Below are 26,994 nucleotides of genomic sequence, written 5' to 3' on the forward strand. Positions count from 1 at the left end.
CACAGGAATGTTGGAACTCTCTCTGTAGACCAGGCTGACCTCCAACTCACAGAGGCCCGCCTGCCTCTGCCCCAAGTGCTGGGATTAAAGGAGGAAAGTTTCCTAATAGTGTAAATAGATACACCTCCCCTAAAATCAATTTTGAAAGAGGACTAATTAACTCCTAAAATTATGCTTATAAATATGTGTAATTAATCAGCTATTCTGATGTTTGGGAGTAAGGAATTAGCCCACTACATAAATAAGCCAAGGACAAAGCCACACTTGTTGAAGGATGAAGTTTTGGTATTATGTGGGATATAATTTTTGGGACCATAAAAGCCTACAACTCTAGGATGCCCCTTATACTAGTACTGAATTTATTAGTCTAAATTAAATCCAAGCAGGCTGACATCAAATGAATTTAGTGTGAGGCCATGATGGATAAAACAGTATGTATTGCTGCCACCAGCTTTTCCCTCATATTGTGTGAAATACTAAGTGTCCTGTAGAATGGTGTTTTGTGCTTATTAAACTTGTCTGTTGGGCTGGGGAAAAGGTTCACTACATAAAGTGCTTGCTGTAAAAGCTGAGGACTGGAGTTCAGATTCTCAGAATATCTAAAAGCTGGGTGAGCATAGCAAGGAATGGAGATAGGAAGTCGTGGGAGGAAGTTGGCTGGCCAGACTAACTGAACTGGTGAGCTTGGAGCTCTATAAGAGATGAAGCAGAGAGTGACAGAAAACACCTGATGCCAACCGTGGGTGCCTTAACATGCATACACACACTATGTGCCCACACAGGTGCACATATTGTACATAAACATTATCTATTACATATTACATATATTGCATTAAAAAGGCAAGTTCTGGGGCCACCAAGTGGCTTAGCAGGTACAGACACTTGCCATCAAACCTGGCAGTCTGAGTTTAACTCTCAGGACCGCTATGGTGGAAGGAGAAAACTGGCAAACCGCCCTCTGACTTACACATATACACCATGGCATGAGTGCATCCCCTCCCCCCCCCAAAAAAAAAACACTGTAATGTAAAACAAAGACAAAGGTTGGAAGCTTAGCTTCATATGGGAAACCCTCTGGAGAGCTTTGACAACAGGTATATTTAAGGTTTATCCTTAACTTTCTAATTGGCTTGGGGTATGGCCTATGCATGGAGGTTTTTAACAGTTTGTTGGATAATTCCAACATGAATCCAAAGCTGAGACCCACTTGGGACAGATTGGACACCCCTTCAGCTCTCACCTTCAGTTCTGCTAAACTAACAGCTATAAACCACTGTTACCAGCTGTCTCAGCCTGCTTCCTATTGCTGTGATAAAGACCATGACCTCCGGTTGTGGTGGCACATGCCAGTAGGATTTGCTGAAGGAGGCAGGGCATCATGAGTTTGAGGCCAGCCTGGGCTACACATTTTGCCAGGTGGTGGTGGCACATTGGGAGGCAGAGGCAGGTGGATCTCTGAGTTCAAGGTCAGCCAGTGCCAGAATTACATAGAGAAACCCTGTTTCTACCAAAAGCAACTTGGGGGAGGAAAGGGTTTATTTGGCTACATACCTGGGTTACAGGACGCCGAGAGAATGTGAGGCAGGAATCTGGAGGAAGGAACTGAAGTGGAGGTGGAGAAGTGATGTTTACTGGCTTGCTCTTCTTATACATGCTGGGTCGCCTGCCCAGGGTGACACCACCCAGGTGTGCTGGAACCTCCCACATCAGCACACTACAGACTTGCCCACAAGCCAGTGTGATGGCAGCATTTTCTCAGTTGAGATTTCCTTTTACCCAGACAACTTGAGCAGTGTTAAGAAGAAAGGTGTGAACATGGCGGCATGGCCTTCTATACCACTCAGTACACTCAGTAACTCTCTCTCTTTTCCCTTACAGTTTCTTTCTTCAGTCATCGCCATGGTCCTTCTGACGATTTTGAGTGTCACATTGAACCCTCCCCAGAAACTACCAGACTTGTTTTCTGTATTGGTGTGTTTTGTGTCCTGTATAAACTTCATTTTTTTCTTGGTATATTTTAACATTGTAATCATGTGGGATTCCAAAAATGGGAGAAATCGGAAGAAAATCAACTAGCTGTTTTCCCAAACAAATGTAGTCTTTGTTATGTATAAGCAAGAATCCTGGTGTCATAGGAAAAGAAACGGTCAATGCCTATTGTTATCTACACAAACTGTGTATGGACCAAAGCACTTGTTTTTAAAGTATTTTTTGCTAAAGCATATTGTAATTTTGGTAATATTCACAGATATTTAAGTGCTAAATTAAGAAAAAAAAAATGTCCCAGCTGGTTGAGGTAGCTCCTTTCTGCAATCTTAGTGGCAGGAAGACCTTGCTTCAAGGTCATCCTTGGTTACATAGAAAGTCTGAGGCTAACCTGGGTTATATGAGACTCCTGTCTCAACAAAAAAGGGAAAGAAAAAAAAAATGTCCTTAATGCCAATATCTGATAATGGAATGTATTCTAAAGATTATGTTTTTTTTTTTTTTTTAAAAAACTACAAATATAGTGATTTTATTAGAAGAATTAAGCTTCTGTTAGAAAAATTAAGCTTCTGTCTTGTTTGAACTTTAGCAAACAAATAAGCATCTCATTTAAAGATGCATCTCAGGGAGTTAACTTTTTTAAATTACTGAGATGGTATGTTGTACTGTTTGAAATTTGAATATGCATTCCTACATAAGCAAAACTGCATGCTTAATAGATTGCATGGTATTCTTATTTCAAAAAACATAGAATCACTTGGTTCCATTTTTTAAAGAGAACTTTATTGAATATGAATAAGAATTTGAAGTCTTTTTGGTTATTTATGTTATTAGTTCTACATTTCTAAATTAAACTACCTTATCAAGGATTCCATCTCCCTTTCTGTTACCACATTTAAGGTTTCCACAGACACAAGTGTTTATTCGGCTCATGCTTCCTGTCTCTTTGTCCTATAGATACCGTTTTCTCTTCTCCTGTGCTTACTCTGGTCTCAACTGGCAAAAATCATGTGTTATGTTTCACTTTCTCATGGAAATTTGTTTTAGTCTTAAATAGAAATTAAAGTCACTTTACATTAGCCTATTTTGAGTATATATCTTTCATCAATTAAGTCACTAAATAGCATATTCTAAAGTAGTATAAAGAATTGATCCTGGACGCGGCAGCCATAGGCTGATGAAGAAAATATGTACTTCTGAGTCTGATAAAGGAAGTGGGCCTAGACAAAGCAAATGTGTGCAAGGGTTCAAAGGGCAAGATCAGCACAGAGAAGCAGCCTCGGTCACTGTTCATGGCCACAGTCTATACCATGGTCCCTCCTGACAGCATCTTAGCTGGCTGGTTTAACCTTAACTCTTATTTTTTCTTAATAACATATCTAATTTGAACACAGAGATGCTGATTTCCATTAATGACAAAGTTCTAACTTCTCAGAAATTCAGTAGAGCCACCTTATTACTCAAAAATAAAAGTAATTAACAGTATAACATGTAGCTAGATTCGGGGTTTCTTCCCGGTCAGAATTAAGAGTTCCGTGTTCTTTCAGATACACTTTAGAATGAAGAGGCATTCTTGAGAAATGCAGCTCTTTCCATTGCTGATGCACGTGGATTTGCTTCTTAAGGAAAGAAGAGAATAGGGTGTGGGTTCATGTATCATGTGAAGTTCACCAGAATCTTTATCCTTTGAGGCCTTAGGGAAGGGCAAGAGTCTGTCCAAATCATAAACCAGTAAGGGAGCAAGACAGCACAAAGGTTCTACAGGAAGGGACAAAACACGGACAGGTTACAGCTTTAAAAAAAAAAAAAAAAAAAAAAATGGCTAGAGGAACACAGTGGTTCTACTTCTCAATGGGTTTCTTTTTTTTTTTGTTCACTGGAATATCTGGGCCTGCTACATCCCTCCTTCCCCCATATAAACATTAGTTTTGTGTGTGGATTTTTCTGCTTTGTCCTTCATGTGGCCTCTAAGGGTGATAAAGCGAGAGTCATCTGATCTACAATGAAGAGAACTGGGAAATGATTCTCAGCAGACCCAGCTGTTCTGAAAGGCAAGTGCTCAGTACATCAAGAGGTCAAACACACAGTAACTGCGCGTAACACATGCCTACGCAACTCAACTACATGTGAAACGAATCTGCTGCTTAACCCTTTGTTTTCTAATGCACGGTACTCTATAAAATGTTTTCACTTGTGCCCTGGTTTTCAGTGTTAGAACAATGATCTATATTAGTATTTTTTATAACATATTTGAAGGATCATATCAAAAAGTACCCTTGATATTTAACAGACAGATATTCAAAATATCCTGCTTAAGTAATTCCTGGAAACCAGAAGGCAATTAGGTCGAATAGTTGATTATACTACTACTTAATACCTATTGCTATTTATAGTGATAGTTTTTTTTAAACACCTTTAATGTTTAAATGTTTCTAAGTGGAAAATGAGTTCTTTTCTTGATTTTTGCTTCACATTTTCATACAAGATTTTTATTTTCAAAGTAATACTGAGCTAAGTGACATCTCAGACTAATTTTGTCAAGACATACTTAGGGCAAGTACCAAGAGAACAGCATTTCTTTCCTTGCAGAAGTGGTGTGTACAAGTTTTAGAAACCATGTTATACAGATGTGATACAGTTGCTGATTTTCCTTCCCCTCTATCCTTACAGTACAAATAGATTGTAATGCAAACACCACAGAATCACACATCTAAGCTATTGCATCAGATAATGGGGAAGCAGTCATGTTCTGCCATTAGTTAAGGTCTTTTCTTTAAGCTCATAACCAACTTAATACTTAAATGTCTGTCCGGAAAATTCATCCCAGTGTTCTTTAGATGTGTAAAATCTTAAAACATTCACAATAATTTTCTCTGAGCAGAGGAACAATGTACATCCGAGACAGTTTCCACAACATATTACCAAAGTTTCAATAAACATAAAATGGCCTCTAAATTAGTAAATGGCTGGGGCTGTCATGGTGTGTTGAGAGATTCAGTAATGGACTTTGTAGAGGATGTTACTCTACAAAGGTAGAGTCATAATTCTATCCACAGTGTTAAACGTAGATAGACACATAGGTGAGGCACAGTGTATGTCAGGACTCTCCTGTACTGCAAGGGTTACACTAAAGGGTCAGGAAGAAATGTATTATTTACATTGAGATTATCTAGTGGTGTGTGTAGAAAGTTTAAATTAGCTGCAAGAAATTTTATCTAGACTTGCACCTGCCTAGTGCTACAAGTTGGTATTTACTGGGCAGATTAATTACACACATTTCTTCTGTGTCTTTAAATATGATCAGGCAGATGCGGACGCTGTTCACAGTGAGTACATTTCTTCTAAGTGCCTTTGGGATATAGAAGATGGTCATTACATCATCAAGAATTAGTTTCCAAATTAACATACATCTCATACATCACTAAGTGGTTTAAATGCTATTTGCCGTGTAATTTGGTGCCTACTCCAGACACTGGTGAGCTCTCATTTGCTGATTTTTGAGATTCACCTTCACAAATTAGTTTGGTTATTCTGACAGCACTTTTTATTTTGCATGAAGAAATGTAAGAAATACTTCTGAGAGAATTTTGATACTTGAGCATGACCCAGGGAAAACACAATTTAGATGCCTTCGCTACATGCCTTAAGGGACTTCCAGCAGGTGCTTCCTAGAACAGCTGCCAAAAAGGGAGTGTGTGGTGACTGTGACAGATTCCTACTCAGTGTGTCCCACTGGGGACTCCTAGTGGTGACAAGAGGACTTGGGAGCACTGTATCAGGGAAGATACTGACAATGGTTGAGATAAACCTTTCTGTAGGCATGTGGCTCTTTTCCTCCCTGTGTTCACCAGCATTAGAAGTCATCAGGAGTAGTGGGCTTGGGAGATGGCATTTGGATCGCTAGAACCCATATGAAGCCGAAGGCAGCAGCACACATCTGTATGCCCATCACTCACTGGGAGCTCGCAGGCCAGCTAAGTTGGTGCATGCATTGGTGAACAAGAGACCCCATCTTAAGGTGGAAGATAGGCTGACACCAGAGGACCTGAACCATAGTATATGTATTCCCACCCCACACACGTACAGACATACAAACAGAGTTCTGCATAAAGAGGCAGTGCATAATGGACTCCTTTATTTTTTGCCTATTTAGAAAAATCCACAAATACTCCATTTCCTGTCTTAGAAGAAGGGTTGCGAACTTAACAGTCCACTTTCAGTGACACTTCATTTCACTCTGGGCTTCATTCTTAATGGGCTGACTAATGCCCATGTAGATTGACACAGTTACCAGACTTGAAGGGAACACTATAAAGGAGAGAAAAGCTCTTATTAAAATGTTACCATGGAGGAGATGCTAGTTAGGCTAAGTATGCAATTACTCTCACAAGGTAGGGTCACAAGCCCTCTTTATAATCCATGAGTAGGATTATGGCTAGGTATTGGAATTAGCACTGAACGTCTTTGAAATATATATATATATATATATATATATATATATATATATATATATATATATATTTGTAACACCAGACATTGCAAAGTTTTCATCAGTTGACCCTGATTGCTAGAAAAACTAATGGAAAAGATTTTGAGGTCAAATCTAGAACCAAGCAGAAAATTAGAGTTTTGTTATGGTATAACAGATAAAGGCAGTATTCCTCCTTCATCGCAACCATATATTTTAAGGCATACTTCAGAAGTGTCCTCATAATCTATGCTGCTGGGCCACCTCTGAACGAGGCTGGTGACTGTCTGTGTTACTCTGAACCCTTCCTTAGACTCATTTTCTGATATTTTGTGTTTATGTAGACATAGTTATCCAGCACATCAAAATTACCCATGTTTTAAAGCCAGGTATATTTAGTACATGTCTGTCATTCCAGCACTTAGGAAGATGAGGGAGGAGGATTGAGGTTAGGCCTGGCTATTTTAGTGGAATCATGTCTTAAGAGATAAACAAAGAGCAGGCTTTCTCAGTTCTTCTATCTGGTAAAGTACAGGGCACCTGTTAATAGAATGTAAATGGCTCCCAGACAGAGATAATGTAGAGTGGAATTAGTAGGATGGTCCCTCCCCTCCTGTACCACATACACGCTTGCTGTAAAGCCCAGGAGTACAGCTCAGCCTCCCATGCACTGGGATTACAGCTATGTGTACCACACTGGGCTGGAGCTGGTGTAAAGTTGCCGGTCTCTAATTACCTTGTCACACTTCCCTGAGTCTATCTATGTCTGTGGTGAACTTTCTAACACAGCATTTTCTTCACTAGCATTCACAGCAGAAGGCAATGTTTATAACTATTATCGACTATTCCTTGCTCTACACCTCATGAAAGGCAGAATCCAGAACGTTTACTGGCCTACATTTTACTGATATTATAGGTCATTAATTTTTACACACCATTCTTTCCCATGTGTAGTTTCACTGTAGCTGCCTATCTCAAGTTCATGGGCCATTGTGTTTCCTAGCTGCACCTTGTCCTCACCTGTCCAGCTCAATTCATGAACAGAAGGCAGTGTGTGGGCTTGGGGCAGTGCACGGAGCTCAGGGTTAGACACAGTGTGGATTCCGGTTCTGCTGTAAGGGCCAGTCCATTTTTTTGTGCCAGAGGGCTTGCCCTATGGGACATCTGTTTTTCCAGGCTAACATTTTGATCCTCATTAGAGTTGCAATTTTTGTGGAATGGACCAGAACCCTAGAAAGTCTGAACTTGTATGATTTAGTATAGCTCAAAATTCTGTCTCCACATCTCAAGTGCTGCTAGATCATGTCACTTCTGAATGCATTTTGAGTTTTTAAGCCAGCCTGAGTGATGAAATAAGAATACTTGAGACAGCTTAGCAGCTGAGACTAAGACTGTTGAGTCCTCCTTGGAATGGAAGCCCTCTTCATGAGGTGAGTCGGAGGCATGGGTGAGATAAAGAAAATGTCCAAATCAAGCAAGGCATCTTCCACTTAGTGAACTACTGAACACATCACATCGTGATATACTGATAGTTTATGTTATAGTGACTAGGAAAAGATCACCTTTACAAAATAGTAGTAATGGCTCTAAAGGAAAGTTGTAACTAATTAAGTTTTACAGTGTAAGTTAAATGTTTTTGCATGAACAAAACAGTGAAATTTAGCAATGTTAGCTGAGTTAGAAAAGCAAGACATTACCTCAGTTCAAAATGGCTTTCAAGAATTCAAAGCTGTCAAGATGATCTTCTATACGAAAAAAGAATTTTTTTTTTCAGAAAAGAGTTCAAAATAACTTGCACACTATATGATAAAAAGTAAATATTGGATCAAGTGAAATTAAAATAAAGTTGGGGACTGGAGAGATGGTTCAGCAGTGAAGGGCATTACTGCTTCTGCAGAGGACCCAGGTTTGGATCTCAGCACTCATGCAGCAGCTTACAAGCATCTACAACTCGTTTTAGGGGATCTGATGCCCTCTTCAGTACCCTCTGTGGGTATTGTATGCATGTGGCACATTTACATACATGCAGGAAAACATGCATACACATAAAATAAAAATAGATATATAATTTTTATTTCAATATCTTAGAGGTAACTCTGCTCCTACTTCAAATATATATTTTAAAATGATAATAGCCAAGATGTTTGTTGTATGCCTTATACAGTATATCATTACAAAGAGTATCAATATGCAATGCTGTTGTTGTACTTTCATTTTCTTGTGCTGGAATCTACACCCCTGAGAGCAGGACAATGCGTGTCTTGTTTTATTGGTATCGCTAAGGTCAGAAGACTAATTTATAACAGGCATTCTATAAACATTTAATTAATGAGGTACATGAAGACAGCCATCATAAGCATTTGAAACATTAATCCCGACACTTGGGAGGCAGAAGCAGGTGGATCTCTGATTTTGAGGCCAGCCTGGTCTACATGGCAAGTTCTAGGCTAGCCAGGACTACATAGCGAGACCCCATCCAAAATAAATCAACCAACCAACCAATTCAACAAAACCAAAAAAAGTGTTTGAAAATGCTTAGATAATTTTTGGAATCAGACAACACTACAGTTTTGCCACTGATAGATAATATTTTAAAATCATAGACTAGACATTTATCCATTCACTGAGCTACATAAAGGGCCTTCAGTCTGGTTCTATGTAAGTACTTTACTGCAGTTACTCCCAGTCCTTTCTCCAGATTCTGCAATGCACCAAAAGGCCAGGATTCTGAGAGTGAGGATGCACTACACAAACACACTTAATAGTAACTAACAAACACGGACAAGTGCTATGGGAGCCTACAACATGAAGCAATGGTGCGTCAGCTGGGAGAAGGGGGAGCTTCACAGAGGATGGGCCGCTGGGGCAGACTTAACAGTTAGATAGGCAGGAGAGGAGACGGCAATGTAGCAGAAGGAAAGCGGCAGAGGGGACCAGGCATTCCACTGGGCTGAAATTAAGTGAATACAAATGACCTCCCTTCTCTTTGGTGTCTGTGATGGACAGCAAACCACCTCAAATAATTAGCTAGACAAATATACTTTGTTACATATGTGTCTAAAATATGTATGTCACTTAGCAATTTGATGTGAGTCTTGGGGGTGGGGTGAGTTTTTCTGACTGCTTTTCAGGGTTAAAATGGAAACTGTTCACCTGTCAGGTGACAAAAAACCAATTTCTATAAATGTGCCAGGATAGTTCTTCTCCTCCTCAAGAACAGCCAGTCCTCAGTCTATTCATTACTGTCTTTTTATAGTATTTTTATTTAATAAAACCTATTAAGTCTACCATACAAATCTCTTTACTTATGCTTTTATCTTTTAACTGATCAATTTTTATATTGCTGACATCCCTTCTTCACCGTTTGTTCATTTAAAAATTCATAGTATGTGAGCTATGTCTCCAGGGAAGTGTCTATAAAATTTGTTACAGCTGGCAAATGTGTATGAGTCAGTGATAGCACATGACTAAATGCTTCACAGAAAATAAAATTTGTTTCTGTAGTAAGCAGAACTGTTTAAATGTTATTTATTTTTATGTTTCAAAGAAAATATATTGTGAAGTGCTGCATTGATTTAAAAGGCAACAATGTCTGTGTACATGCTGTAGAAGGGAAATTTATGAAACCTTTGCACAACTCCTTTAATTGAATTTTCCAAATCTCTCACCACACACAAATAATCAATATCTTCTGCAGAGAAAACCAGTCAGAATTATTACAGTCTTTCTTTTCAATTTTGTTGTCATCAGCACATAAGAACACCTGGATATTTGTACTGTCTGCTTGTAAGATATTTACACCTTTTAAACACATAATTGCTATTAAGTGAGTCCAAATGTATAATTTTTAACATTTGCTACAGATTTTTTTCAATAGGAAAATTATTATACTTTAAATAAAGCATAAAAACTTAAATTATGGAAGAAAATTATGTAAAAAGACTTTGAAAAGTAAGAAACATGTTTGGTTTTCCTTAAATCCAAGGCAAATGTTAAGTAGGCATTTTCAGCAGTTGGTAGTATTCCCCAAACAGTGATGACTGGCATAGAATAAGAATATTATCAACAGTAGAGGTCCGACCCATGCAGCATGCATAACATATAAGGGGCTGAGGGCTGCAATGTACATTATTAACAATGTACAAATTAATGTACAAAATTAACAGCTATCTCCAAATAAACCCAAGAAAGCAACATGGGGGAATTTTTAAGAGAATCTTCAAACGCAGATGAATTTTACAATGGATGTTAACTAAAGAGAACAGTCTGTGCTTCTTTCAAAAGACCACAGCTAGAAGTTCTGAAATAGTTTCTATTACAAATAGCTGAGACAATCAACTTTTTTGAACATTGTAAAGTTCAGATGGTTATTCTGCATTTGAAATATGCATTCTGCAACCTACACAATTATTCTCAAAACATAAAATATGTTTTGGACTGAAACTAAGTGTCTTGATTTCTTATCTTGGCAACTGCTCTACAATTTGCTTACATTCTTTTCAAAAACATTTTGTTTACTGGAATTCCTAGACACAGACAAACAATGGTGACATTTTTTAATATCTCTAGAAAAAATGAAAATGCCAAGTGCTACATAATGCCATCTATTGACTAAGGGATATCTGTGTGAGGTTGTTTTTAGTAGAGGTTGGTTGAGAAAAGTAAATACATTTCATGCCTTACCATGTGATGACAGTGTGACATTCCATCTGTCTCAGCCCACTGAATAGTCAGATGTCTTAAATCTTAAGCGTAGCAAATTTAAAATAATTATGAAAATTCACATCCAAATCTAACAGAAAAGAAATCTTTCATTTCATTATTTTCCTAATAGTCATAAAGCCAATATTATTAAGGAAAGTGAAGTTAGTCTTATATCCTAAGTCACCCAAAGAAGCCTTCCTTTGTTTGAGAACCTTGGGTTTAGCGGAGGAGGGAGTGCCTGTTGTTCACATAGTCTAAGAAGGCATTCTGATTCATAAGGTCTTATGAAAAGCTTAGTGACCTCTTCAGATTATCGGGGATGTTTTACATTTCTCTTAGTTACATGAAGCCGGCACAGTGTATGTCAGGTGCCTGCTTAATGCTGGAGTGCCATCCTTCCTACAGTAGCAGCTGCATGTGGTACTGAGGGAAGGGAACAGGCACCAGGGGGAAAGCGTACAAGACCAGTGGTCAGTGGCCATGGAGATGTTGCAGATTCTCCTGCAATTGCTCGCTTTAATTATTTCAGGAAACCTTTAGAGGAATTACTACCGTCACCCTAAAATGGCCACCTTAGGGACGTGCTGTTGATAGCGAGACAAGTGACTGTCCTACTCCCACTTTCCTGATTACAAAAATGGAACAAATTTAGTGTAAAGTATAAGGGCTGATTCAATAAAACTATGTCTGATGTCATGAAGATTCACAAGATGTTTTCAAATTTATGCAAATCTGGATAATAAAAGAAATAAGTAAAGTAGGAAACATAAGAATCAAAGCCCAATCTCCAAGGGAACATACAAAGCAGACCAGTCTTAGATGTTACAAAACTTACCAAATGCTTCTTAAAATCAGTATGTAAGAAGAGGTGAGAGTTGTTAATTTAGCAAGGAAAAGTCTGCGTGTGCGAAGGTGTGTGTGTGTGTGTGTGTGTGTGTGTGTGTGTGTGTGTAGCATCTTTAATGACAAAATAACCACATTGAAAGTATGTACAGCAGGGACCAAAGGAAGCAGCGAGGGAAGCATCCAGTGAAATATAGATGCTCAAATTCAAATCACACAAGAAGCAAGCTCTCATAATTTGGAAAGTGAAGAACTTTTACTACCTTAGAAGATAGAAAGAGCTAATGTAGCTTGTGCCATATAGAAATGGAGGATTATCAATACAAATACATGATCTGTATGGTGTATAAGAACAACACATAGTGGTATATGTTGTGGGAACTCATTCAGCCAATGGGATACTGGCCCATTAAGGCGTCATCTGATGTGCTATGTGGGAACAGATAACGGGGAGCAGAAGAGTGTTATCGCTCTCTTGGGTGGTGGTCACAGATAGGATCACTGCTTCCAGTGCCTCTGGGCAGAAGACCATGGCAGTTCTCTACCATATTTGTTATTCGTGAGTGACTCCCCAATAAATGCCTGACTTCCCTTTATTCTGGGCTCTCGTGGACTCTATTACAATCATCCATTACAGGTTTATAACATGAAAAAGGTTTTTAAATTAATCTTTTATTGTAATAAGTAACTAATGCCTACTGGAAATCTCAAAACATGATATAATTTCTTCTATGAATGAAAGAAACATAACAAGATCCTGGTACTACAAAGTTGGTCTTACATAAATGCACAAAGAATTGAGGTGCAGTAGATAACGGAAAGGAATGGCATATTATTCAAAAGCCCCCTAACAGATTTTAGAAAAGTATGAATACTTTTGGAAGTTCCTTAGAATTATTTGAGGGCTAGTGAGATGGCTCAGTAGGTGAAGACGCTTACTGCCCAAGTCTGACAATCTGGGTTTGACCCTCAAGAGCCACATGATAGAGGGAGAGAACAGATTCCTCTAATTTGCCGCTGACCCCTGTGAGTGTGTCATGGCACACGTCCCAATAAATAAATTAAATGTAATCATTTTAACTAATTACCTGAGAATTTTCCCTTCATTTCCCCAAATCTGGTAAATGCCAGTTTTAATTATTAACAGTTTAGGAAAGTATGGATTTAAAAATTATGTCATCAACATAGACAATGGCGAAGATTTCTTCCAATTGGGAAATAATAGATACATAAATGTCACAATCTAAATCTTGTCAGGTTAGGAAAGTGAAACAGTTACAGAGTGCAATCAAGCTCTGAAGAGCTAAAGTAGGAGAGGGGACCCCCAATCTAGTGATGGGTGCAGGAGCAGGCTTTATCTCTCTCTACAACAGCTTTGGAGGCATCCTGCCATGGCTGGTACCCTTGGATAATACTGCTAGCCTATGTATCTGACTGGATTCTGGTATTACCACTGGAGGTTACTGTTCAAGTCCTAAGCCCAGTCAAACATATTAGACGGGTTGACCCAGTGCTAGTTATATTAAAGTATAATCTGAAAGCTGGGGTGGCCAGCTGACTTCACTTGTTTTGGAAATTAACATGAAATCATGGAAAGGCAAGATTTTGAGCCATGCTGACCATTAGCTGGAGTCCCTGCTCTGTAACTTAAGTGGCAGTGTCTTTGGTCAAATTTCTTATGAATTTTGTGTTTTAGACTATTGTTGAAAATGACAATGAAAACATCTATCCTGTAATATTGCTATAAAGAGCTGCTGAAGCCTAGTACTAGAAATACAGAAATTACCAGTACTAAGTAAGTGGTAGTTGCTTATACTTAAGGATGGTAGACTAACATACAAATAGTCAGGGTTCCGCTCCACTTGCAGAGATTGCTGAGTGGCATTCATGTCAGAATATTAAAAGTTCTCATTCTTCTGCACACAAGGGAGTATTATTCAGTCATAAAGAACAAGGAAGTCCCTGCTGGGCATCTGACCAGAGCAGCACTCAACAGGTGCAGCCCAAGGATGGCATTTTTAAAAAGACCCCTGCTGAGTTAGTGGCTTGGTGATCCCAGGCCCTCCATCAGTCACATGCACAGAAAACTCACAGCAAGTATCCTGGGACTATATGCAGAAGCCTAGCTGTGCCGGGAGGAACTGAATCAGATCCACTTAATGTTTAGCAAGTTGGAAATCTGGTTAGAGCCAGAGGCTGAAGACTAACAGACATACATCCCCAGTAAATTTAGTGTTCCCTAGTGAGTACTGCCAGATGCCTGCCCCAAGCCTCCTGCAGTTCATTCTTTGGGGACCCCATCCCCAGAGAGGCGCTGCAGAGTGGGAACCTGGAGAACACTGGAAGAGAACTTAGATTGGGGAACTGGTTTGCTGTCACTTCTACTTCCGGTATGGGTTCAACAGGAGTGGGCTCTGAGGAGAGGCAATACTGCCCTTGCCCCAGTTCTCAGGAGATGGTACTGGCTCTTCTGCAGGTATCTGTATTATCCTTGAGGTCACAACATAGTGAGGACTCTGAGATTATGCCTGGACACCAGATCCAAGACTGAGGAGGTGACTCGGGGTTAGGAAAGGCAGTGAAGGTTAGCCATAAAGGTGACAGCCACAGGCACAGAGAAGACCCAGTGCTCTCTGGTGTTGACTTCTAGGCTGGGCTTGGCAAGCCAGGACTAGTACTCAGGCTTTGGTATGCTGAGGCCTTAAGGCCGGGGTTTGTTTCTTCCCTTTTAAGAAAAATATTATCTTCTGCTGTCTTCCTTTTCCCACCTCTAGACCTTCTTACCCCATCTTTTTGGGTTGGCTTTCCCAAAGAATGTAATAGCTTGGTTTGCATGTGCAGTTGCTCCCTACAAGATGGGACTGTTTTTGACTACCTTTTGGATTTCTTTACCTCCCCTCACTAGTCCCTCTATTACTTTTCCCTTTTTTCCCCTTTCCTTCTTCAAGCCAATACTAATCACTTGATGGAAATTGTCCTTCTGTATGTTGTGAATATGTTTCTCTTATTGGTTGATGAATAAAGGTATTTAAGCCAATAGATGGGCAGGATTTAGCCAGGTGGGAAATCCAAACAGTGATGGAGAAAGGCAGAAGCCATGTAGCAGGCAAGAAAGTAAGACGTCTGACTATCAGTGGTAAGCCAAGACCACGTGGAGATACACAGAATAATAGGAATAGGCTAATAATTAAGAGGGAGCTAGCCAATCAGAAGCCTGAGCTATCGGCCAAATAGTTCATAATTAACATAAACCTTTGTGTCTTTATTTGGGACTAAGTGGCAGCAGGACCATTTAGTCTCACTCTGCTTTCTCTTCCTACTCATACACAATAGCCAACATCTTATTGCATACAGAACTATCAATTTCCCTTACTTCCAAAATTGACTAGCATTTGGTTGTTATTATTTTTATTTGACCATTACTGACTGTATTTCCACAGTGGGCTGACCTATCTCTGATAATGATTGTTTTTGTGAACACTAATCAACCTTCAGGGGAATATTAGGAACTAAGCCTGGTGCCCGAGCATGTGGATAGAGGGTCTAACTACTAAGCTAGACTTGGAGTATAGCAGAAAACAACACCATACATAACCTTATAACTCGGTCACTTTCCTACATTGCAAACACTTCAATGTAGTGTTGATTTAGAGATGATTTAGAGAAAAACCAAACCAAACCAAACAAAAAAACAAAGACTTAACTCCAGATATACAAGTGTAAAGATACAAGAAACATGAAAACTCAAGGCATGATTCCTGCAAAAATCACTTATCCCACAGTAATGTCCTCTAATGAGAGTAATTGTATGAAATCCCAAATAATTAATTAAAAAGAATTATTATAAGTTATGCAAAGATACCAAAGAGGACATAAATAAATGCCTGAATGAATTCTATGAGAACAAAAATAGTTAAGAGAAATAAAGGAGTCTGGGGCTAGGTAGACATGTCTATGAGTGTTTTGCCTGTGTGTAAGTCTGAGCACCCAATGTGTGCCTGGTACGCGTAGAGGTCAGAGGCAGGCACTGGATCCCCAGCAACTGGAGTTATGGATGGTTGCACAGCACCATGTTGGTTGTTAGGAACTGAAACCAGGTCCTCTGCAGGATAAACACTTTTAACTGACGAGCCACCGTTCTAGCCCCATGAAAACATTTCTTTATGTAATAAACTAAAATACAATCACTCCTACCTTTGGGAGGGATTCTTGAACTCTTCTTATCAAACAGTTTTTGTTTTGTTACTTTTGTCACTATTAGAGGAAAAAAAAATAAAACCACCCTTACATTAAGAAGTAACAGAAAGGGCAGTAATGGTTAAGCTTGCTGAGCAATTATAAGAATTAGAATGTGTGTCTCTGCACCAAAATCTTGTACATGACTGTAATCCCAACTCTTAAGTAGGGTGGGGACAGGAAGATGCCTAAGACTTGCTGGCTTCTAGCCTAATGAGAAAACACGTAAACCCCAAGCTCAAGGAGAAACCTGGATTCACAGGAACAGGCAGTTCACAGGATACTCCATGTCTGTACACAGGTGTACATAGCACCTGCAGACATACTTAAAACATATGTTCCTCAATACAAACATAAAGACACACAATCTTTTTTCTAAACAGCTGACGGAGAATACTTGGGTGTGTAATCCCAGCATTCTCAAGAGGCTGATAAATGAGGATTGCTGTAACTTTAAGAACAGTCTGGGCTACACAGTGAATTCCAGGACAGCCTAGGCTATGAACAAACATGGACTATGAATGAATAACTCCTTATTATTTGGAAAAAGTGACTCTTTACGAAAAAAAAAGTAATTCAAAGTGATACATATTATAGGTATCAAGCACAAAGCGGTACCCTCTTACTCTCTTACTTTGAAAATGAGATAAATATAAAGGAAGCCTGATAGTGGTCTACAATGAGCAATCTGTTCTTCCACATCCAAGAGGAAATTCATAAAACAACACATCCTGGTAAAGCACACATATCTCCTTTTCTAAAGAAAGTACTTCTATCTAGACAGCATTGGTTATGTGTGATCTATCTGACAGGAACTTGAGAAACAGTAGAAGGTTTATCTCTAAAATCACTAACATTAAAATACAGGGCTCAGTGGTTAAGAGCACTGGCTGCTCTTCCAGAGGTCCTGAGTTCATTTCCCAGCAATCACATGGTAGCTCACAACCATCTATAATGGAATATGGAATCCGATGCCCTCTTCAGGCATGCAGACAGACATGCAAACAAAAAACCCATATACCTAAAATACATAATTTAAAAAACTCTTTAAAAATCCATTAATCTTTCTTACTTAGTTCTCTGGTTTTCTCCACTTCTCCTTTTAAGAAACATGGCGCTAGGGAAACACCAATGAGATCTTCAAGTTGTCTGTTGTTCTCCAAAGCCTAAAAAGAAAACTATTTTTAGTGTGTTAAGTGACTTCTCTACAACTACAAAGGAAATACAATACATTGTATTGTTCATTTAAAAAAAAAATCTTAAATTAGAAAATTTGCGTTCTCTTGGTAAGTCAAGTATACCAAGCTCAATAATACTTTTTTTGTTTGTTGTTGGTGGTGGAGGTTTGAGACATGATTTCTCTGGGTAGCTTGGCTGTCCTGAACTCACTCTGTAAACCAGGCTGGCCTAGAACTCTAGACATCTGCCAACCCTGCCCCCTGGGTGCTGGGATTAAGGGAGTACATCATCATGCTCAGTTAAAAGCAGATTTTAAATTATTATTTTTAAAAGACTTAAAATACACCATGTGTGGTGGCACACGCCTTTAATTCTAGCACTTGTGAGGCAGATGTAGGTGGATCTCTGAGGCTAGACTGGTTTATATAGTAAGTTCTAGGACAGCCAGATCCACATAGTGAAACCCTATCTCAAACAAACAAAAAAAAACCTTAAAAAATAATTTATAAAATTACTTTTAAATGCAAAAATCTCAGCTATTATTAAAATATTACAGTTGATCAGCATGTATTATAACCAAGGTGATTCCCATGAGAAATAAATTAAATATATACTATGCAAACTCTTGGCTAGACTGGATTCTCAAATACAGGACTTTTTTTTTTTATCCTTTTCAAAACAAATAGTGGAGGTCTGAAAATTATATGTGAGAAAAGTGCAAACCTGTATACTTCTTAAATTTTTCATTATCTCCATGGTTTTTTCTGATGATCTCTCAATTTTAGATAGCAACACCATGAATCTAGGAATGAACAGACAAGCATAGTTACTAAGAATAAGCACGTAAATGTGTCAGGTCACAGGGCTGTAATTCTATTCTAAGAGACAGATTCTGTTCTCTAGCCCTTTCTTCAAAGTCAAAGAGGTAACATATGTAAATGTTCTCCCTTCATGTTGACATCCCTTTATAAGCACAACGCACACTATTAATCGTCCTCCCAGAGTCTACTCTCCCCTGCTCCCGCTCCCATTCCCACCCTCAGTGGGAGGGGAGACATAGCTGCCTCTTTCCTTCCCATACATCCTTCCTAAGTTAATATTCCATTGTTCACTTACCATGGTTGAGACTGCAGGACAGTGCTGACTACGAACTTAAAATAATGGCTTGCGTAGTTCAGTGTGAAAAAGATACAAAGGCAATCTCTTAAATTTGAAATAAGAGAAAAAATAATCTACTTACATTCTACCTTGTGATCTTACTAATCAGTAGGTTGGAAATTTTTTTTTCTTAGGATTTAACTTTATTTTTGTAAATTTAAATAAGTGGTTCTCAATCTGTGGGTTGTGACCCCCTTGGGAGTCACATATCAGATATCCTTCATATCAGATATATACATTTGGAATCGTAACAGTAGCAAAATTACAGTTATGAAGTAGCAATGAAGTAAGTTTACGGTTGGCGGTTACCACACATGAGGAACTGGTACTAAAGGGACACAGCATTAGGAAGGTTGAGAACCACTGGTTTTAAATCATGCTTTCTTTACTTAACATAACAAACTTTTGGGGGAGAGGGAAGTTTTGTTTTCTTTTTTTGAGAAAGGGTGCCAAAATGTAACTCTGGTTGGGTTGAAAAGGGCTATGTAGACCAGGCTAGGCTCAAATATGTATGAATTCTCTTGTTTCTGCTTCTAGGCATGGATCACTACACCTGTTTAACTTTTGAGGGAGTGCACTCACCCTAAGTATAATTTCAAGGGCTGAATAATATGCTACCAAATAAACAAGCCAAAGATGACTTAATTTCCTCATTGTCATAATTTCAGGTTTTTCTCTAATTTTATGATTTCCTCACTATCTAATGTAAGTCACATATACACTTTTCTAGTAGTTGCACTAGAAGGAATAAAAAATACTTAAAATTTAATGACATTATTTGGCTCAAGATATTCAAAGTATATACTACATAAACATGTAATTAATACAAAGATTCCTGAGATACCTTTGTATTTTTCACATCTGGTGTGCATTTACACTGAAACATCTCATTCAGACTAGCCACATTTCAAACGCTTTTTAGCTACATGACTGTTTCAGAGAGCACAAACCTATAGCATTGACTTCATTAGGAAGCAGAGTTTATTGAAAAGCGTTTCAAGATTATATCAGTGTCGACACACTAAAATTTATGGGTTATTAAAGACAAATAAATGATAGGTTAAAATTTCCACACACAGCACACAGTATGTTTAAACTAAGCAGGATACATGCAATAATAGCAACAAAGACTATAGACATGACAACATACTCCAAAAAATGAAGCTTATTAGAGGACAGAGGAATTATGGATGATATTTTCTTTAAAAATTTACTGTATTATATGAATTTCAATTAGAAGCCATCTATCTTGTGGCACATTTGCTTAATACTGAAACCTAAGTTTGAGATGGGAGTCCAAATCCTGAAGGCATAGGGGACTTTCAGGTGCTTGCACACATGTGACCAAGGACTATGAATGTGGCCCAACACAAAATCAAACTTACATCCAACATGAGATTCCTTTTAGAATTTTTATTTTGTAAAACAATTACACAGTTCTCAAATGTGAACTTTGTAGATACAATGTTATATGATAATACCAAAAGGATACATATCTAGAGCCTAGCCTCCAGTAATGCAAAGTGCAGACAGGTATGCCACTTTACTAAAGGGACATCTGGGGTCTTGTTTCTTGTGGCTTTTTTTCTGGGGAAAATACTGTTCTGCCACACCTTAAAAAGTGATGCACCTTCTTGTTGACCTTAAGGGAGTGGTGTGGGTAGGGTTGAGCCCTGAGGTCTGCTACCTTAAAAGCTATAAGGGTTTTCTCAAAAGAGTCAGATGTACATGAGTCTCCCAGGAATTACACAGTGAAATATCCCAAATGGACCTAGCACCTTACCCAAATTAAGGCAGTAACTGAGGATCTCTGGGTTGAAGTTAGCAATTCAACTCTGACCCCACCCCAATATATATACAGTGGGGAGCAACTAAGAACGGCACCCAATGGCAACCTTTGGCCTCTGCACGCATGCATGTGTAAACACGTGTGCATGCAAGCACACCGTACATTTAACAACATAAATATAAAAAATTAAGTTGCTGATAGTTTAGAAAGAACATCTGGAAACAGTTTATCAGTGGGAACTCTTGTTTGTAGCTGTAATACACCTTTATGACTTACCATCAATCACGTAGTGAATTTTAAAATGTGTAAAATGGCGTACCAACGTGTGGCTCGGGTACTCATTTAGAGCTTGAGAAAGCTGGAAAAAAGACATGGCTCCTTTAAGAGGCACTGCTGTTCAGCCAGCAGTGCTTAATAGAAACTAGAAATGGCAAGCTAAGTAAAAGCCACTTGCAGCAACGCAGGTGCCAGCTTCCATAGCTAGAAAGGTTTAATGCAGATCTCCGTCATGAACCTCCAACCGGACTGTGAGCTCTAGGCTTGGCTTTCCTGACCTGAGAAGAGGACGGAGCCAGATGGTATTGCTGCACGAGGAGAACCCAGATGCAACTTAACAGTTTAAAGTTTGCTCATGCAGTCAAAAAAGGCTGGATACGCAGTAAAAGAGATCCAGACAGAAAAACCTTCAGACAGGTTCACTGTGTTCTACAATGAGCATAGGCTTAAGAAAGAAAGAAAATGGGTGTGGATGGTCATAGAAAGAAATAAATAGTTTAAAATAATAAAATAAAGTCTTTAAAGAGAGAGTAAAAATAAAAAAAGAATAAGCCATTCATAGATGGGAATTACACAAGGAGTCTGGATCCTGTGTGCTATTGTGTTGATTCTGAATTTTTAATTGAAAAATGGACTGTGGAAATAAACCAGCCTATATATGTTAGGAATGCCTTGATTTTAAAAAATATTAAAATAAACAAACCCAAAAACACATTTTTCAAATGGAAATCAAAAATGCTTTGCCAAAAGCAAGATGGGATGTTCCTTCAGTGTTCCTGTGTCACAGAAGAAGCTACTAGACATTGTGAAGGGTATAGAAGAAAGTGACTGACAAACTGGCAGTATGGGTGGGACAGTCTTTCAGATTTTCTGCTTCATTGAAAAGTCTGCCAGATACTACAGGCCTGTAGGCTGAAGATGGATTCCCCAATCCTACCCAAAGGAACTTTGGGTAATTGTCCAGGCAGGCAGATGTCTCTGTCATTTCTAGAGTTTTTAGAAGTTGTTTGCAATTCATTTTTTGCTTAGTTCTAGTGCCTTTGATGGAGTTGAAGACTGGGTAATTATAGTTGCAGTTTTCCTTAGATATGGTCGAAAGTAAGTTAGGCATAACACTTTCATTAAGATAGGTTAGATAATGCGTTATTTTCTCTGAATATGATAACTATAACTGGACAGAATATTGTAAATTAATTCTTACTTGATAACTGTTTTATTATTTAGATCTAAAGGGGGAAGTGTGGTAGAATATTATTTTAAGGTATGTGGCTTTTTTTTTATGCTGCATTTGTTTAACTCTGTGAAGCTGTGTTACTGTGCCTGTCTAAAACACCTGATGGCCTTAATGGAGAGCTGAATAGCCAATAGCGAGGCAGGAGCAAGGACAGGCAGGACTAGCAGGCAGAGAGTATAGATAGAAGGAGGGACAAGGAAGAGGGGCAACTAGAGAACAAGGGGAGAAGGATGTTAGGGGTCAGCCACCCTGCCACCCATCCAGCCACGGAGTAAGAGTGAAAGTAAGAGTTACAGAAGTAAGAAAAGGGAAAAGTCCAGAGGCAAAGGGTAGATGGGATAATTTAAGAAAGCTGTCTAGAAACACCCCAAGCTAAGGCTTGTTGCTCTTGAAGAGATTTGAGTTCAGTTCCTAGTTCCCACATGGTGGCTCACAACTGCATGTGACTCCAGTTCTAGAGAATCTGCCTCTTCTGACCTCCTCAGGCACCAGGCACACATGTGCAAAACTCTCATACACATAAAATAAAATACACAAATCTTAAAAAAAAAAATCTTAAAATGTGTATAGTGAATTTACAATGAATCTATAATGATTCCAAAGTAGCTTGATGAACATTCTGGAAACAGGCACCTTGAACTTCCTTTTTCCATGCCTCTCTACACTACATGTGTGCAAAGGAAAAAACAAAGAGGGATTATTGCCACACTACTTTAAGATAATTTAGAACTAACCCATAAATGTGTTCCACTTAAATTTGAGATTTAAAAACAAAACATCAAGATAGTGGATTTCCAAAATAGGAAGAGAAACATTAAAAATAGATCTCAGACAAGAATGGTAAATTTTAAAGTAGAAAAATAATTTTAATATGAATTATTTTATGTATTTCAAAGTATCTCCACTGAAATTAAGTAATTTCAACACTAAATGGTGTGGTTTTCAGAAACAAGAGTTGACAGAAATTAACAAAATAAATTAAACAAATTCTAGCCTCCACCGCCACGATGAATTTCTACACCTAAAGACAAAGCATTTTATCATACACATAAACATAAATCAATCTTTAAAAAAATTGAAAAAAAAAGTAAAGAGCAAAACACTTTGCTGGGTTGGTGACACGGTTCAGGGGATAAAGGTGCCTGCCAATGAGCCTGGTGGCTTGAGTTCAATCCTTGAGACTCATTTGATGGAAGGAGAGAACTGAGTTCTGGAGGCTAGCCTGTGACCTTGACAGCACACCATGGAAATGCTTTACACACACACACACACACACACACACACACACACACACACACACAAACTAAAAAATGTAATAACGAATTTTAAAGAGCAACACTTTGTAAATATTATATTTGTGGGGTAGGAAAGCCTAGAACATGAACACATTTGATGGCAGGGAGCATGTGACTAGGGAAGAGCACCCCTAAAACAAGTAAAGAGGTTCTGTAGGAGACGCAAGCAAGGATTCCCAGAGCATCACCTTCATCACTACAGTGTTTAAACAGCACTCAGTAACCAGTACTAGTAGTCACTTACATTATGAAACAAATGGCATCCGATCTGATGTAAAGTGAAGTTTCCATCCACTTAGGTCTCATGGTCTTTCTTACGTTGTAAGTTAATATATCCTCCTCAACTTAGAAATGAGTTACTTTGAAAACTACAGCTTCTAACACCATTGGAATGGAAAATGCATCTGAGTTCTATTGTAGGGTATTTTGATCACATTCTGACACTCCTGAGATTTACACTTAAGTTTACCTTGTCTCAGAGGGCAGTGCTAGCTTCTAGCTGACAAAATTAGCCATAGAGGTTTTGGAGGACTCATTACATATAGAGAGACACAGGAAGTAGAAGGGAGGGGCTTAGAAAGCGCCACCCTTCTGGATAGAGAAAGGGGAGAGAGAGGATGTCGCTGGTAGCCTCCCCACTGCTCTTCTGGTCAAGTGGGTTCTTATCCAGATATCTGACTCCGAGTTTTTATTGATAAAGAATAACTAGATAAATGCTTTATTGTTCCACGTAAATGATTTAGAAAACATTTTTCAGTATAACTCATTTCTAAGTTGAGAAGGATATATTAACTTACAACATGAGGTCTAAACTTCACTTTACACCTATGGAAATCACTTTGTAAATGAGATGAACACATAAGCCACTCTGACTAATTCAGTTATTACAGGTGACACAAATAAATATTATTTCTAGGACATACAGGATTTCTGTTTAAAAAAAAGAAAACTTTTATTAAAAGGCACGACAGCAGAGCAATGTGCTTAGAGCCCTCTTTATCTGCCCCCCCCCCCATGCATTAGTATTAAAATCAAGTACTACACATTCCCACTATATAAGCACTGCAAGACACCACAAATGCTTTACTTAACAACAAGGAAAATTGAAGACATGACAAAGGTGGACAAGGCTCGTTATGAAAGAGAAATAAAAACCTACACCCCCCCCCCAAAGGGGAGACCAAAAAGAAGTTCAAGGACCCCAATGCCTCCTTCAGCCTTCTTATTGTTCTGTTCTGAGTATTGCCCAAAAATCAAAGGAGACCACCCAGGCTTGTCCATTGGTGATGTTGCAGAGAAACTGGGAGAAACGTGAACAAGCAGCCCTAGGAAAAGAAGGCTGCCAAGCTGAAGGAAAAGTACGAAAAGGATATTACTGCTTTCAGAGCTAAAGGGAAACCCGATGCAGCGAAAAAGGGGTGGTCAAGGCAGAAAAGAGCAAGAAAAAGAAGGAAGAGGAAGATGAGGAGGAGGATGAAGAGGATGAATAAGTTGGTTCTAGCGCAGTTTTTTTTTTTTTTTTTGTCTATAAAGCATGTAACCCCCCTGTACACAATCCACTCCTTTTAAAGAAAAAATAAATGAAATGTAAGGCTGTGTAAGATTTGTTTTTAAATTGTACAGTGTCTTTTTTTGTATAGTTAACACACCACCGAATGTGTCTTTAGATAGCCCTGTCCTGGTGGTATTTTCAATAGCCACTAACATTTGCCTGGTACAGTCTGGGGGTAGTAATTGGCATGGACATTTAAAGCAGGTTCTTGTTGGTGCACAGCACAAATTAGTTATATATGGGGACAGTAGTTTCTTTTGGTTTTCTTTTTGTTTATTTGTTTGTTTTTTTGTTTTGTTTTTTGTTTGTTTTGGGTTTTTTTTCATCTTCAATTGTCTCTGATGCAGCTTATACGGAGATAATTGTTCTGTTAACTGAATACCACTCTGTAATTGCAAAAAAAAAAAAAAAAAAATTGCAGCTGTTTTGTTGACATTCTGAATGCTTTCTAAGTAAATACAATTTTTTTTATAAAAAAGTTAAAAAAGAAAACCATATTCAATAAATAAATGTGTAGATAGAATGATTCAGCCCAGTATAAACTAATTTATAAAACTAAATTATTTTTTTAAACTGTCACTTTAAAAGAGGTCATGCTTTTCCTGAACGATACTCAGTGGCTCTAACTTCAAAACCAAGCTTACTCGTCACTGTCTTTTGCTGTGGATTCCTTTCTTGCAGGTGAGCTGATGTTATTCCATTTTCTCTTTCCTGTATGAGTGCAACAAAGAAAAGAACACAACATTAAAGAGACAATTGGCCAAATTTTAATTGATTAAAATGCCAAACTTTAGCTACCTATAATTCCACCACTTGAAAGACAGATGCATTTCAAATGACATGCATCATTTGACACAACTTAAAAACAAGCACACAACAAAATGAATTTAGATTGTTGAATTTCAAATAGGAAGTGAAGGGGAAAAAACAAAAATTAAGTGAGAAAGAAAAGGTACCCTGTTTTGGTTTTTTATTTCCTTTCTTTAAAAAAAAAAAAATCTTGACCAAAAGTTAATATCTTGAATTTTGTAGTATACTGTGTATACTCAGTAAAGTTCCAAAATCAAATATTAAAATAAATTCTGTAACTTGTAATTTATTTTCACATTTTAGCCCAAGTCAGCATCAGCCTAGATTATATCACTAAATTTTTTTATCAGGTGTCTAATGCCTTTCTAAATATTTTTATTGTTGTATAATAATAAACCATATATTAGCCAATATATGGGTCAATAAAAATCTTGGTTTTTTTAGGTCTTTAAGTGCTTTTTCAATTAATAATTAGGACTTTAAATATCTCTCAAAAATACATTTTTCAGTTAATAGTTCTCTTCATTTCATTCTACTTAAAAAGTAGATACAATATATGCCTCACTTGGTGGCACACACCTCTAATCCCAGCACTCAGGAGACAAAGGCAGGCAGATTGATGAGTTCAAGGCCAACCTTATCTATGGAGTTGTGTTCCAGACAAGGGCTACACAAAGGAAACCTGTCTAGAAAACCAAAACCAAACAAACCCCCAAAAGGAACACAATATATATTAAAGGAATATGGAATCATATCAGCATTTTTCTTTTTAGGTTACATACACATGTTTTAACATTTGTGTTGTTGACTTTTTTTTTTTTTTTTTTTTTTTTTTTAAGTACAGCTTTACAAACCACTGACTATAAGTCTGTTATCACTGAATCTGCACTACATTCAGAACTGTATTTGAAGATTCTGGTAGGGATCCAGGGAACATTTTCCTTAACTAATGAAAATAGCTTTCAGTGGACAAGATTTGAAAGCACAATTAAAGGTGAGGACTACAATGCTTAACATATGGCACTTATTAGGGCCAGCTACTGTTTAAGCAAGTTATACAAAATAACCTAAGCTGGGCATGGTGGTGCATGCCTGTAATCCCGTACTTTGGAGGTAGAGGCAGGAGGACCAAAAATTCAAAGTCAGCAATGGCTCAGCATGACTCAGTGTGGAAAGATAACAAGAGCTGCTAAAACATATGGGAAGAAAAATGGGTATGTACTTGATGGATGAATGGCTTTTACGATCTCAATAAGGGTTTCCAGGGTCAAGAAGATGGTTCAGTGGGTCAAAGTGCTTGTCACACAACCCTGACGATTTGAGTTCATGCAAAAAGTAGGGTGTGGTGGTGCACATCCAGGACCTCTCCTGGTGAGAAGAGGTAGAGAGAGGAGAATTGCTCTGAAACTTACAGCCCACCTAGCTCAGAGAATATAGCCCAGCAGCAGAAACAATGTAGCAAGA

At 38.3% G+C, this 26,994-nt stretch overlaps 2 protein-coding genes across 4 annotated transcripts in view; one reads left to right on the top strand and one right to left on the bottom strand.

The window, feature by feature from the left end:
- Nucleotides 1-2,471, top strand: part of Alg6 (ALG6 alpha-1,3-glucosyltransferase) — a 33,419-nt gene extending 30,948 nt beyond the window's left edge. Inside the window, exon 14 of the mRNA XM_051188223.1 lies at nucleotides 1,879-2,471. Within this exon, the coding sequence (XP_051044180.1) occupies nucleotides 1,879-2,076 (198 nt within the window). The 3' untranslated portion in view covers nucleotides 2,077-2,471. The remainder of the gene's footprint in view (nucleotides 1-1,878) is intronic.
- Nucleotides 2,472-6,086: 3,615 nt separating this feature from the next.
- The window catches only part of Itgb3bp (integrin subunit beta 3 binding protein), a 43,581-nt gene continuing 22,673 nt past the window's right edge, over nucleotides 6,087-26,994 (bottom strand). For 2 of the 3 annotated variants that reach the window (XM_051188224.1, XM_051188226.1), the window contains 6 exons: nucleotides 25,365-25,431; nucleotides 18,140-18,218; nucleotides 17,310-17,403; nucleotides 16,196-16,255; nucleotides 8,152-8,199; nucleotides 6,087-6,294 (listed from right to left, as the gene is read on the bottom strand). In XM_051188224.1, the coding sequence (XP_051044181.1) occupies nucleotides 8,153-8,199; nucleotides 16,196-16,255; nucleotides 17,310-17,403; nucleotides 18,140-18,218; nucleotides 25,365-25,431 (347 nt within the window). In that variant the 3' untranslated portion in view covers nucleotides 6,087-6,294; nucleotide 8,152. The remainder of the gene's footprint in view (nucleotides 6,295-8,151; nucleotides 8,200-16,195; nucleotides 16,256-17,309; nucleotides 17,404-18,139; nucleotides 18,219-25,364; nucleotides 25,432-26,994) is intronic. The other variant, XM_051188225.1, reaches the window with a different exon arrangement.

The sequence above is a fragment of the Phodopus roborovskii genome, unplaced genomic scaffold, assembly GCF_943737965.1.
Source record: "Phodopus roborovskii unplaced genomic scaffold, PHOROB, whole genome shotgun sequence".
Lineage (NCBI taxonomy): Eukaryota > Metazoa > Chordata > Mammalia > Rodentia > Cricetidae > Phodopus > Phodopus roborovskii.